At 35.4% G+C, this 15,408-nt stretch overlaps 2 protein-coding genes across 6 annotated transcripts in view; one reads left to right on the plus strand and one right to left on the minus strand.

The window, feature by feature from the left end:
• Positions 1–15,408, plus strand: part of Strump (WASH complex subunit strump) — a 579,189-nt gene that overhangs the window by 335,315 nt on the left and 228,466 nt on the right. The gene's annotated exons all lie outside the window — the stretch shown is intronic.
• On the minus strand, positions 3,942–13,944 carry LOC145676059 (uncharacterized). Its single transcript, XM_081746922.1, has 3 exons — positions 10,733–13,944; positions 8,506–8,961; positions 3,942–7,037 (listed from the first exon to the last, which is right to left on the minus strand). The coding sequence occupies exons 2-3, from the start codon at positions 8,653–8,655 to the stop codon at positions 6,741–6,743; spliced, it is 447 nt and encodes a 148-aa protein (XP_081603048.1). The 5' UTR covers positions 8,656–8,961; positions 10,733–13,944; the 3' UTR covers positions 3,942–6,740.

A 15,408-nucleotide genomic window follows, 5' to 3' on the forward strand; every position in this document is an offset into this window, starting at 1 on the left:
CAGTATCTTCTCCTACAACTATTGTATTTGAATGTTTTGAGGATTGAACTGATTCCTTGACAATAGTTATATCAGCATCACCGTCCGCTATGATAACTCTACAACCTCTTTCAATCAACTTATTGGATATGAGTTTGATCATTTGTGATTTATTCTCAGAATTCTGAAGAAACTTTTCTTTGCTGCCTATGAATGTAGTATTCTGCGTGAATTTAACCAATGGGCTGAATCGTGACTTCATGCCTCTTCTCCGATGTTCACAATCTTTGATTGAAGGAGTAGTAGCTTCATAACCATCAAACACTATAGTAGCTTTCCCATAATTCCTGATCGTAAATTCTGCGTATGTTGTTGCTATAGTGTCAAAGGTGTCAAGGGCCTTCCAAGGTATTCTATAAAGCAGTGAACCGCCATCAAGGATATATTTTTTACTTTGCGCATGGGCTTGTGAGAATGTCTCTATCTGAGACGTTTTATTCGATGTATTTTGTAACTTATTTCTAACATGTACATTTATTGCATGAGCTAGCTGAGATTTTTGTCCTTTTCGCAGGAGATTTGGTGATTCAAACAGGGATAGTGGGAAAGCACAGAGTTCGTACTGTAGAACATGTTCAAGATCCATTTCAGTATTGGTAGCAGCTACGATAAACCGCTGGAACAAAAGAGCAGGATCTATAGCAATTTTCTCCTTTTCGTCAATTGTAACTTTTTCGTGTGAACTTAGAGTAACAGCTTTATCTCTTCGAATTGAATAAGAAAACACAAGCTTCCCAGCGAGTTTTTCAACAATTTTGTTCCCTACTTCTTTTAGAGCATGAACGTTTACTACCTTTTCATCAACTGTGACCCCAGTTACGATGTTCCTAAGCGATGGATCTGTAGTGAAAAGAGAGAACTGCTGAAGAAATTCAAGTATCTTTCTACCATCAGATCTATCTTGCAGAATCCTTGATGTATGCATTTCTCTGTGCTGTTCGCTTCTTGATGGTGCGATTCTTGCTAGATTCTGAACAACCATGCTGTACTCACAAGTTGTTGGCATTGAAAGTACACAAATTGCTCGCTGAAGTTCTGTTAATCCACTTCCTCTTGTGAGACCGCCAGTAGTCTTTAGTGACCTCATCAAGATTTGTTCAATAGCTAGATCACATCCAAGGCCACACCATGAAGTACCTGTCCTATATACAACAAATTCTCCCTTTAGAAATGCATTGTATACATGTAATTGCTTCTCAGAAAGTTTCAGCATTTCCTGTAAGTACAGATGAACAGATTTCAGATAGTTAGTATGACCTGCTGCTCCAATTATTGGTAGATATTCCTGAACAGCTTCCAAGTGCATCAACCACGAGCCACTTCTGTCTGCTTGTACCAGCTTACGCATTGTACTTATCATTGACTGATATTCTACCCACAACTTACTTGTCAATGAGGTTTCACATAAATCACACTTTTTCCGTTTCAGCAAGTTTTGAAGTCTAGATAGAGTTTCGGACTTTTCGATTTCATGTATGGGCCTTGTATTTGATATAAGCTCTTCATATAAGTTTAAAATACTTGCACCAATTTCAGATTTTGATTCTTACCCTTGTTCATTCAACACTTCAGCAAGTAGCAGAGAAGTCAAAGAACAGTCAACTAACATGTGACCTCGGAAAGCTCTTGAGACAGCTTTGCCAGTCATCACGTGTCTCACAGTATTTTCTCCATAAACAACTTGGAAAATGTAATTTAGACCAGAACCTTCCATTAATGTGCCAATCGCACCTATGATATTCATTAACAAGTGAAACGACCCCAACATCAATACTGTGTCCGCAAATTCAGTTTTGTATCTAGTATCATTCACGATAATCGACGCTTTCCAGAATAATGGCTGGTCAAAGGTGATCACTGGGGTGAGCTTATGAACTCTACATAAATTGCCAATGTCAAAGTAGACAGAATACAGTTCATGTTACTTGGTGACATATCTATGATGGGAAGTATCACTACAGAAGATTTCTTAACCTCGCCTGAAATGCGAATTCCTTTCATTGTTCCTGACCAGTTTGGAGTACGTGGATTGAGATGCCACGCTGCCTTCCATAAGATGTCTATTTTTGAGGTTTTCTCTTGGAGCTTAGGTAATTCTTCAAACAATAAACATGACGATATGTTGGTCTTGATAAACTCACACCTGTTAACTGTTGCCATTTCTTTCACGTCGTCATCTGAAATATTCTTTCGTGGAATTAGTCGTGTCTGTCTTTTATTGCTTGGTGTTATTGAAGCCATCATTCCCATGCCATGGAATGTATCTTGACCTCTTAAAGTTTGCTTGTTATGATCAACATTATCTGCCGCAAATATAACTGTTTCATTTCCATTTAGTTCAAGTAAATTTTCTCCTGTTGCTACCGTTGCATTCCGTTCAAACTTTTTGACTTCGTACGAGGAGCAGAACCCAAAACGGTGTAATACATCAACAAGGAGTCGTGAACGATAATGGGTATGTAGCCAAATTGCGAGTGTTAATTGTAATGGAGCTAATACAGTTCTAGGCCTACAGGCTTGTATTATGCATTGACCAACAGTAGCAATCTTCAACTCATTATCTTCAGTAAATATTTTAGACAGAAGTATTTGTAGGCTTTGAGGCAAAAAATCCTGAATGTTCTCAGTATTTATGCTGCTAGCAGGAGGGTAAAATTCTTTGTTATCAATGTTCATTGTTCTTATATCACTTACTATAAGTCTTGCTGCTGTTTCAATAATTCTTATCTTCTCATTTTCATCATCCACACAGCGGTTTCTTTCGTAATGATCTCTTATGATTGACTTCACAGATTCCCTAATAAGTACAATGTCCTTATTACCTTCCATCTCACAAAAATATATATATTCTCCAAAGTGATCAATCAATTTAGATTTCATGTACTTAGGAGAGTATGCTTTTTCACTAGAATTCTTTAAATTTTCTTCCATCAATGCTACTAAATCTCGTACAGTAAACTGATTATCCTGATGTTCTTCTAAGAAAAGACATACTTTGAGAAATGCTTCTGTTAATTTCTCATTTTGTGGTCTTCCAGGTACTACTACTTCTTTGCTCCCAGCATCTGTCTTTTTTCTATATGAGTAAGGAATATGCTTACCGGATCGGAAATTAGAACTACAAGTATTGTGATATACACAGTCTGCGGCAAAAAGATCATTGCTGTAATATTCTAAGCGTCCTTGTACTTCAAGAGACCAATCATCTTTCCGTTTAACACAAATATCACTTATTGTTTTAGAGAAATTGTGTGTTTTCACAGTAAAGCACTCTGATTTAGGTAAATGCTTAAAATCAACAACTTGTCCACAGAATATACAATCAGTCTGGCTGTTGAAAGCTCCCCCACTTGTACGACATCGTTTCTTAACTGCAGGTTCCACATCATCAGAAGATTTTCTTAAATATCTTTCAATGTCTTTTTTATCCGTAAAACGTTTGCGGCAGGAGGCGTGAACAAAACTATTATCTGAGGCATTGATAGTCAATCCTCGTAATTTAGCAGCCCTATTAATTCCTTCAGCACCTTTCTTTGTTAACTGAATTAGTTTGTCTGCTTGTTCTTTACTTTCACATACAATACAAACATTTGTAATTGACTCCATTTCTTAAGTGGTTTGGAATAACTTAGTAATTTGGATTTCTCAGTGATCTACATTTTATTAATTTTTATTGATACCTGAAACACAACAAAACAAAAATTAATTATTATAATGACTTTATTTAAATGAAATGCAACATAATGTATCACATTATATAGAAAAAAGCAAAATAAGCAAAGAAAATTAGCTTTAACCCGAATTTCTTTACTATAGAAAATTATAATTGAGCCACTCCCAAATGTTCTCTCTTTCCGCGGCAGCCATTTTGAAAATGGCGAAAATAAATATGTTCCCGTGACTGAATTTTGGCGGATTTTTAGTATGTTGCAATTTAGCATGTTATAGTTAATATACAACACCAGTCGTCTATGTTCCAATTTGTTCTGGGTTAAATGCTAATTCTCCTGCACTATTAACGAAATATTTATTTACGGAATATAAATAAAATCGTCTGACTCGTTTTCGAGAAAGTAGTTTCAAGTTAAACTCAATCAAGGGTAAACTACCCTTTGTAAAGGTATTCGTACGGAGTAATTTACGCAACACATAGAGTTATTAATGAAATATTTTTTTTATTAAATATGAGCAGAATCGTCTGAGTTGTCTTTGAGAAGGTAGTTCGAAAAAGTCATCCCGAAAAATAAGATTTCCTCGTAGATTTTCTCAGAACAAATGAGTTAAAGCAATAATGTCTTACTTTCTTAAGAAATATGAGAAAATTTGCCTAACGTATAAACATCCGCATTTGTCACATAAGTGATAACACAAGTACTTACCCTGTCTCTGTAAGGTTTGAAGGGAGAAAGTCGATATTAACACAAATCAAATGATATAACTAGCATATAATCTAAATTTTAATGTCCAATGGATATGCTCTATAGGCTAAAGGAAATAGATGACGAATGAAAAATGTGGAATGTGAATGTAGGAGTAAATGTGAGAACTCGGGCTAAACACACGAAACCATGTTGTCCACAGCATCAGAAGTTATCAAACCAGGGACTTAGCGAGCTACCCACAATGCTCCCGTAATTCATGGAATTCAGAAAACAAGCATAATCACAACATACTGTTTCGATGTGACTCTTTTAAAGCCCACTCGCTCTCTAAGGTAGCCTTAAGACCTTACTGATGGCAGGATAAGTTTTGACATCTGACCTAGAATCGAACTAATGTAGGATTCAAAAATATTGGCGGGTGAGGCAACTCCTTATATGATTATTTTCGGCAAATATATACTTGTTACCGTTATAATAGTGTCTGTTCGATTCATCGACAGATGATAAAGGATAGAATGCCAACATTGCAGTTCAACGAAACACTATTGTTAGTGCCCACCCATTCGAAGAGTAGCTTCAACCTGACAGTGTTTCTGAATCTTACTTTAGTAATCTCTGATTGACCACAACATTATGTTAATCAAACTACACCATCGGTCAACCAGAGATAACGAATTTAACCATAGGTATGCCACTATTTAATATGCATCGTGTCATCGCCTTAAGAAAATATGACTATTAAGATTAGGGGAAGATAATATTAATTTTTTGAAGTCTCATATTACAATGTGTCTGATAAATAAATGTAAATAAATATGCGTGAGACTCATTAAATATTGGTATATAATATTCTTTGACGGACCTTCTCAGAACAATATTCCTTAATACTTCTAAGGCAACCAAATTACTCACATCGAAAGGATCAAAATATCGTTACGTTGTGAAGAAATTCGAACATCTGAATTAAAAGTAATTGCAAACTAATGAACGAAGGATTAGTTCGCCATTTTGTTTCTTGTCTCACGCATGATTTTGAAAAAGTGAAAAGGAATTGTTCCAAAAGTGTAGCCCAAGTATGACACACACTTGTTCATGTAAGCAAATATACACCTATAAAAGTCGCTCATTGTACACAGGATGAAATAGACTCTGTCACTAATACTTTAGGAGTGATAACAGACCATAAAAGAAACAAACATAAATTATCAGACGCTCCATTACGAAGCTTGGAACTCCAGAAATAAAAAATTAAAAACAACAAAACTTTTGGAATGTGATTCTTGACATTAGAGCAAACAACATAATCTCCCTAAGAAGTTAAAAAGACTCGTTAAACAGCACAAGTTGTCTCTAAATTTGGTCATGGTTTGAAAACTACTTAGATGTTTGACTCTAATGAGGTCTCTAATGACAAAATGAAGTTTTTGATATCACTTTTTAAGGCGATCATCATGTCAAAAATGTTTGTTTTGTCAATAGTTCTAGAAGTGTTTTCAAAAACAGCAAAAATGCCAGTTCCGATGCCCTAGCTCCGTAACGGAGCGTTTTCTAACGTTCGTATATTAAAATATGTTTTGTTTCTTTTATGGTCAGCTATTACCTTAAGGAATTTCATCAGAAGGATATACATTATACAACCAAATTTAGTAGACAGAGTTTCACACTAATTTCAAAATAACAGTGTACTGAAACTGACAAAAGTAAGTTAATGATGATCTTTACTCAAGTATTGAAAAGTAAATATACACTGTTGTACTCTTTCACTCATGTCTACATTTTTTTTTTTTTTTTGTTTTTGAACAGCACTGTTTAACAAAAAAGTCGAAGAGTATGTTATCTACTTTTATAAAAACACATTGTAGAAAACAGTTAATTACAATCGATTTTAGAAAACAACCCTCTTTTACCTGTATGTATAGATCATACACAGATATGTCGCACTCCAGTATTTCTTTTTGAATAATGATTATTTAATACTTACCTCCCCCTTCATTTCTCTGTACTATGAGTACTTCGAATGTTTTTAATTAATAAACTATATTGTAAGAAGTGATTACATCAGCTGAAAGAGGGTAGAAGTAGAAACTACTTCTTAGAAATTCTAGTTACAAATTTGATATAAAGGTTGAGCATCAAAAACGTTTGTTTGCTTCAGAATTATTCTTTACACAGTCTTTTTCTATCTCCTGCCTCTTAAACTACATGATTTTAATTATACACTTTCCAATTTAGAAACGAAGAAAAAATGTATTATTTTCAACTTTAAAACAAAATAATTTTGAGTATACAAGATCCCAAGTCAGTACGACATAATTTTCTTCAAATATTGATGTGCTTGTATAGCGTAAAATATGAGTTAGTGAGAGACCCGACCAACTTTACACAAAAGCATGATTCACTGCTCTCTTTTGAACTTTCATGAAAATATGTTTTCACTGATGATGTACCAAGTTCTTCTTTAGTGAAAAGAGCCGACATCAAATTTCTTGTCAGTTTTGTTGGGCACTTGTTTGCAGCAGCTAGACACTTTACAAGTACTGATGTTTTAATTCTTATATCCAGATAATCTGCACTCAATGTAACTTCATTTGAAAGAGATGTACATGGGTCAGCGACCTGTGGATGTAAAGAAAATCATTATAATACAAATTATGATCCTTTCCAGTGGTATGTTTCTAGAAAATAAAGAACCCTAACGGCTTAGGTTACGATATCATTCACCGCTGATCGTTTCAAAAAAAAAAATCCCACCTTAGTAATAGTTATTTTAATAAATGATAATTAAATGGCAATGCCACAACCACATAACGTTCGTTAGTTTAGAATTCAAGAGACGCGGATCCAAATCAAGTAGCTGGCTGTCACCCAACCAGTCTTTTCTGAAGCTGATATGTTCACGGGGTTACGTCTATAAAATTAGCTATACCAAACGCATTTCTAAACCTTTTTGACTAAATCTACTTGTAAATAGTGCATAGACAAAGTAAAAATACTTTTATATTAGTAAATGTACTCCGAAACTATGAGGTCACACTACGTGCATTACAGGTTAGTAATATGGAAGACGAACATCTGGTCTATTTACCACCTGATTCTTAAAAATAGTGCTTTCAACACATGCTGTGGCTCCAAGAACATAATTATGCAATACGCATTGTGAATTCATTCACTGTACTGTACATAAAACCTTGTGTTTTAATATGCACGACAGTGGTTAAATCACTCTACGTATACCAATAATTCAGGACTGGGGCTCATGCGATTTAAAAATGAAATGAGATCTTTGGGTTTTACATCCCACACTTATGCCGGCTAGACTAAAGGGGACAGCGATAATGAGGAATGAATAAAAGGGTTGAATGAAGAAAGCGGGAGGAAACGGGCGAACTCCGAGGAAACCCACGCACACGGTGTATGTCTACCATAAAGTTTACTTGGGCGGGAGCTGGGACCCCAAGCACCATAGGTTAACGCTCTACTACCAAGCCACCGCGACCCCTCATGTGATTTAAAGTGACAGTAGTACATTAATTACAAGGGCACATCAGTGTATTTAACTCCACAGCATTAATGATAGTTTGTTAGTTGGACGACTCTTGCGCTCTTGTGCTTAATGTACTATTTTAGGTACGTGGGTCACTTTAAATCACAAGAGCTTCTTTAACTATTACCGGCTAATGAAATCACACAGCATAGCTTTTTCCCCCCACGAAATGTGTAGAAGTATGCCACGTATTTAATCGTCTCGTGGCAAATAGATCAGAAGACCCTCTTCCATACTATTACACATTACGGATACGTGCTTGCACATTACTTTCATCACAGAAAGTTAGATTATATAACTATTACCACTTAAAATAACTCAAACTATATGTAAGATTTACTATGTGAGATTCAGTAGACCATCTTGTGTACGAGTGTTACCGACAATTAAAAAAAATGTTGATAAATATGCGATATTCAACAGTACTATTCTTGGTATATTACATTGTGAAACGTCATAAAACTATAAATTAATACAGCTAATGAATTAATGGTAATAAATGATATTCATAAAAAAAAAAAAAAAAAAAAAGCTACTCACACTTGAACAATTTGACTGGACATCTGTAGATTCATTAGAATAATCAGCATCAATGAGATCCAACAGAAAGTTTTTAACAACCGGTGGAACAGTCGAACGCTTTTCAGTGGACGTTGATACGCACTTTTTTTCAATCCTGCCACAACACATTTCTTGTACTTGCTGTTTCAGGTCTTCGATCTGCTTTTCTAACTTTTTACAATTCACACACACATGGATTCCATTCGACTCATCTGCTTCTGCTTCCTTGGTACCTTTTAGGGGACTTTCAGGAAGCTCTTGAGGAAATCTATCACCTATACAAAATGCTTCTTCGAATTCTTGCCGTAGTCTACGTTGCTTTACTTTCGGTGGTGAATTTTCATCTTGGGAGTTTTTACCCAAACTTCCATTGCTGTTTTCATCAGCATCTTCAGATGACTCATGTAGTTTTTTTCTCACAGTCAGATTTTGTACCTGTAACGTAATAATCAGATCATAATGAACGCTAAATAAATTTAAGACATATTCGATACCAGCACAGTCTAACTCAATCAATTTTTAATTTCCGCATAAAAACATAAAGTTCTACTTCTTCTAATACTAAGGTAGCTTAGGTTGTGTTAGGTTACATTCAGTTAAAACACGGTGCTGGTTTACTTTTGCCGCATCACGTTTTAGAAGATTTAGGGTAAAATTCAATACTTGCTTCAAAAGACATATTTAAAGAGACCATATTTCTGCAGGCGATAGAATTAAATACAAAGCAATACACCAGTATTTTAGATTTAAAAGTGTGGGGTTACTACTGTAAAATCATTACAAGTGTTCTACAACGGATAAAATAAATCCGTTGATGACTGACTGACTGTATCAGATACTATTTTCCACCGGCATTTATTTCAGCACAATATACAGAAGCCGTATTTTTCGTTTAAAAGTGGAGCGCTACTAGTATGAAACCATGGCAAGTGCCACTGAAATTCGTATTATTATTGTCAAAACCTGTTTTTAGTACTCTCGCTTCTGCGTATACCCACCGTCGATGACGCGCCTACTTCAAACGCACCCCCTCGCGTGACAGTCTCCCAGCTTGACCCTACCCTGATTCGGCATTCTAGTGCTTTTTATATAGTAGCCACGTAGCACAGATATTTCTACGCTAGGTTGGTTTTCTGTACTATAGTTTTTATGCCACACATCCGGACGTTATATATATACGCAAGTCGTAAAAGAGTTGTAATGTTTCAATAATCACATCTGATGGCGCCCTTGAATTTTAGCTATGTCAAGTGAGATATTTTCATGTCGCCCAGCAGAAACCATTCAAGAAACAGAAAGAAGGGAATTATAGAAAGAATTATACTTTTTCAACAATTATTTTGAGTGATCTGCCAAAAATAAACCTGCAGGTAAAATAGAGTCATCGCAGGTTTTGCTTTACACTATTGCTACATATACCTTTTTATCATACACACACACACACACGCACACGCTATATATATCACTGACCGGTAACATGCGCTTTGTGACATTGATATCACCATTCACTTCCTTTCTTAGAAACTCTTTACCTTGACTCGGCACTCGTATTTGATTTAGTGGCACACTATTTATAGTACATTCAAGTGAAAGGGCGCATGAGTACTTAAAAACAAGAAAACTATGATTATAGATGGAAAGGACGTTAATAAGCACTTGCATGCGCCTTTATACTTTAATGGATTGATAATATTGTGTCATTAAATCACTAGCTGAGCCAAGGTAAAGACTAGCATTTTCCTTTTACCAATTTCACTGAAATTCAATAATTGGCCTTTTCACATAAATTTTACATTTTTCTGCATATATTTGGACCTATTCTTTGATAGGCGAAGAGTTAATGAGTATGCATTTTAACATCAGATAGCCTAATCATATCCACTGTTTGGTTAATACTTTCCACAAATTCCAAATGACACAAGTGCATTCTCTAAACTTACTGAGAATGAAATATTGAAATTATGTGTTGTAGAAAAACGTAAGAATCTGATGAAATCCTTTTGCTTTGGAACATATCTATTGACATTGTAGTAAGTAGGCCTACGTTTGTTTTACATTGATAAAACTTCATTCTTGTATGAAGTGTAAATATACAATTAATAGATACAACGAGTAAAAAACTCAACTTACAACTATGTACAACATATATATGTATACTCTTTAATACTCTATGGATATTATACTCTTTAAAAAATAACACACTTACCTACGTAGATTAGTTTTCCATTGTACAACTTCTGGCCGCGCCACCTGAACTGGTACGTTTTATTCACAGACAAAACAGTTTCTTCAGTGCATTTCGAACGATGGAGAACCGATTTTTGGCCGTTAGGCCATTTAACTAAACGGGTATCTTTAGATGTATCCATTTGATCGAGCCAACTAATCGTCTCAAACAACTAATCGTTGCCTTGTTTCCGCTAATGCGTGTTCCTTTCTTCGTTCCCGCTAATGCGTGTTCCTTTGTTCGTTCCCGCTAATTTGTTTTGATGGGAACAGCAAATACGCGATTCCGTATATCATTGGCTGCTGGATATATGACGTCACGACGAAGAGCGAAAAATATTGTCTTCTGCTTTCGATATGCTTTTTTTACACTATGACTGTTACTTTAGTTTTATTAAGGGCATATATTCCGAAGTTGGGCGTCCGCTTTCGTCAAGTTTTTTCTGTTATCTCCTTTCTACACTTTCTGCAATTTGTTATTAGGTTCATTAATCCGTGTTTTTAAAAAATTTTTAAAATATTTTGCTCGTTATCAATGTATTCCTTCACAAATGTTAAAACTGCTAGTTCATTGCCCTTGTACATTCGCCATGTTGGTAACATAAATGCTCGTTTCTTTCCCACAATGCAACTGTTCGGTTACCTTGCGCCAAGTAGTTCCCTCCGCTCGCCATATAGTCCCATGTTTATAACCGCTTATATATAAGAAATAAACAGATTTTTCGAGACTTATATATTATCAAGCACACAAACAATCAAATTATCCATATATTTCCTGTAAATTTTAAAAATTTCGCTGGAAACGAACGCCCAACTTTGGAATTTAACCCTTATTAAGTAGGCCTACTAAAGTTATTTCACGTTTCTCTACTTCTTGAAGAATGTAACACATTTTTAAAAAGCTCGATTCCGTACACCATTGGCTCCAGGATATGTGACGTCACGCCGAAGAGCTGAAAATCTTGTCTTCAGCTTCCGTGGGACGTAAAACATTATTATTATATTATTTTCTTGTCTTCTGCTTTCACTATGCTTTTTTACACTATGAATGTTACTTTAGTTTTATTAAGTAGGCCTATTAAAGTTATTTCACTTTTGTTTAATTCTTGAAGGTTATAACACATTTTTCATTAATGGTTTTCAAAACCAAGTACCTAAAATGAAATGTGTGCTTACGTGCCACAGATATTCTGCATGTGTATAAACTACATACTGTACTGTAGACGCAAATTCCGGGGGAGATGAGGGGGACATGTCCCCCCAAAAGTTAGAACTGAGAGAAACTTTCCCCCAATAATCCAATTTCAAAACTATTATGGTGAGTCGTACTTTCAGAAAATGTATTCCGAGCGGCACACGTAGTATTCCGGGGGGCCACTGCTGGTACTATTTTACTTATTATTATATTATAGACGTATTATTTTGATCTCGTCCGGGGGGCACTTTCAGAGCTCCAGGAGGCAGTGCCCCCCAGAAACATGTCGGTGAGAAGCAATATTGAATTCAGGAACTTTCTCCGGAGGAATAATTACATGTTGGGGATATGTCGGAGAAAGTCGTACAATATTAATAACTTGTGGTTTTCTTATGTATCTTTGGGGGGATGTTATCTCCGTGGGAAAATTACCACCGGAACACCCATAGATTCAACACTGGGGAGAAGTGTGATGATTTCTAAGCATCAGTCTCATCTGCCCCAGAATATAAGCTGCAAATTGCCCCCTTCCAATGTTGAAGATAAGCTTTAGCCGTTAACTGTAGCCATCACCGATACATGCACTGTGCATGCCACATGTATCGTGCATGTACAGTACTCGCATACATTTATCTTACAGCATATGTTTTGCTTTCCATTCCTGAAACATGTAATCTGTATGTGTTTCAACTACAGATATGTACTGTTGCCATCACTGATATATGCAGTGTACATTCAACATGTACCGTGCATGTACAGTACTCTCATACATTTATCTTACAGCATATGTTTTGTTTCGTTTCATTTGCCTGAAACATAGCGCACACACTACATTTGATCTATATGTGTTTCAACTCCAGACATGTACTGTTGCCATCACCGATATATGCACTGTACATCCAAAATGTACTGTGCATGTACAGTATTCGAATACATTGATCTTACAACATATGTTTTGCTCTGTTTCATTCCTGAAACATATAACACACATGCTACATGTATACTGCATGTGTTTCAGCTACAGACATGTATTGTTGCCATCACCGATACATCACGGTACATGCAACATGTACCGTGCATGTACAGTACTCACATACATTTCTATTACAGCATATGTTTTGTTATGTTTCATTCGTCTGAAACATAGCACACATGCTACATGTAATCTATATGTGTTTCAACTACAGACATGTACTATTGCCATCACCGATATATGTACTGTACATCCAACATGTATTGTGCATGTACAGTATTCGAATACATTGATCTTACAACATATGTTTTGCTCTGTTTCATTCCTGAAACATATAACACACATGCTACATGTATACTGCATGTGTTTCAGCTACAGACATGTATTGTTGCCATCACCGATACATCACGGTACATGCAACATGTACCGTGCATGTACAGTACTCACATACATTTCTATTACAGCATATGTTTTGTTATGTTTCATTCGTCTGAAACATAGCACACATGCTACATGTAATCTATATGTGTTTCAACTACAGACATGTACTATTGCCATCACCGATATATGTACTGTACATCCAACATGTATTGTGCATGTACAGTATTCGAATACATTGATCTTACAGCATATGTTTTGCTATGTTTCGTTCCTGAAACATGTAGCACACATGCCACATGTACACTGTATGTGTTTCAATTACAGGCGTGTACTCTTGGCATCACCGATACATTCGCTGTACATGCAACATGTACTGTGCATATACAGTACTCGGATTTATTTATCTTACAGCATTTGTTTTCTTAATGTGACATACACTGTACATTAAACACATTACGTACATGTTCATTGCTCTTTAACATCCACTGTTCCGTACTTGTTTTCGCAACCTGTACACAACTTGTACATTCTTCACATTTAACAGTGAAAAACATAGTATGTACACGCGTTCTACATACACTGTAATCAGTAATCTGTACAGCAACTGTACGTCCAGTTCAATACAGACACACCCACATGCAGTTCGAGGTAATGATCTGCTTTTTTTTTTTTTTTTTTTTTTTTTTTTTTTTTTTTTTTTTTTTTTTTTAGTAAATAGGTACATTACATGTAACATGTAAAAAACAGACTTCACGAAAATCACAAACATGCATTATACAGCTGTTTCAGAGCCTGTACAGTGCATGTACTGAAGAAACATTTTCATATGGGTATATTTATTGTATGGTGTTCTGCGTTGAAAACGGACGGATAGAACCTATTTCTCGAACGCACATTTGATTACGAAAAACTTATCACTATATGTTAACTGGTTTTGCTTAATGGAAATCAATATTGAATCTGAAATAGTAATATCTCACCACTTTCGATTTTAGTAGAGGTATAGCATTGAAGATGTCTACTTTATACGCTGAATCGATACCAAAAAACTCTCGCTATGCATTACCATATTTCCTGTCTGATGATCAACGTTGAAATCAGAAAACGTTATTTCTCCCACTTGCAGTTTGAATAGAGGGATCAAAGAGAAAATAGAACCTGTCCTTCAATTGATTAATAGATAAGGAAAAAACTATTGTCCTTATTTGCTATTGTTGTAGTTGTATTTCGATCAACTTGGTACAAGTAATATGTAACTTCCACCACTTCCGGTTTGAATAGAAAGTTAATGGAATATATTAAATTTACTGTTGAGACCCTGAACCGATTCCGGAGAATAGCTTGTTTCTATGTCGTACATTTGTTTGCTTTATGGTAATCTATATTCAAACCGGAATAATGTAAATTCTGCCATTTCTGGTTTCGGCACTCTTTAGACACTGAATCGACTTAAAAGATTTCTTATCGTTACCAATAATCTTTTCTCTTCTAAACGATGAACGTTGAAACCGATAATGGCTAATTTATATTATTTCCGATTTGAATACAGGACTAATAAATGAGATAGAGCATATTCTTCGGATTTGAATTAATTTCAAAAAGCGCTTTTCTATATCTCTTACTGTTTTTGCTCTGAAACCTGACGATAGACAGAACCAGGTACAGAGAGTCTATACTTGACGCGTAGCATAGTTTGAAAGTCCAAATGCTGAACTATAGTTTTGGAAACCAAGGAAACTCATTTTGAGTAATCTACCACAACAAATATTTGAGAAAGGTAAGGTAAACATTGTCTCCTTCGTGAAGGCTTAAGCTGTTTAGTGCAGAAATTATTAAAGTCTAGAATATGAGAACTGAGTTTACTAAACATAGTGACAAAAAAAAGTGTACTTAAATTTCTTACAAGTGATACAGTTTGAATTACGAAATTAAGTTGTTCAGCCAACATACTTTGGAAAGATAATACATTTGTTTAGATTTTGTTTGAGATATAAATATTGAGTATGTGTAAATAAGAAAAACAATAGTTCTTTCACTTACCGCAACCCCATACAGAGTAAACAAGAGGAGTAAATTTCCAGCAAGAAAGTAAGGAAGAATTTATTAC

Source organism: Thermobia domestica, chromosome 18 (genome assembly GCF_964235325.1).
Source record: "Thermobia domestica chromosome 18, izTheDome1.hap1.1, whole genome shotgun sequence".
Lineage (NCBI taxonomy): Eukaryota > Metazoa > Arthropoda > Insecta > Zygentoma > Lepismatidae > Thermobia > Thermobia domestica.

Coding starts and splice junctions, on each gene's coding strand:
- LOC145676059 (XM_081746922.1), bottom strand. CDS start 8,655: ATGTGTTGTGGCAGGATTGAAAAAAAGTGCGTATCAACGTCCACTGAA. Junction 7,038..8,505: donor TCCAGTCAAATTGTTCAAGT/GTGAGTAGCTTT, acceptor TTACATCCACAG/GTCGCTGACCCATGTACATC.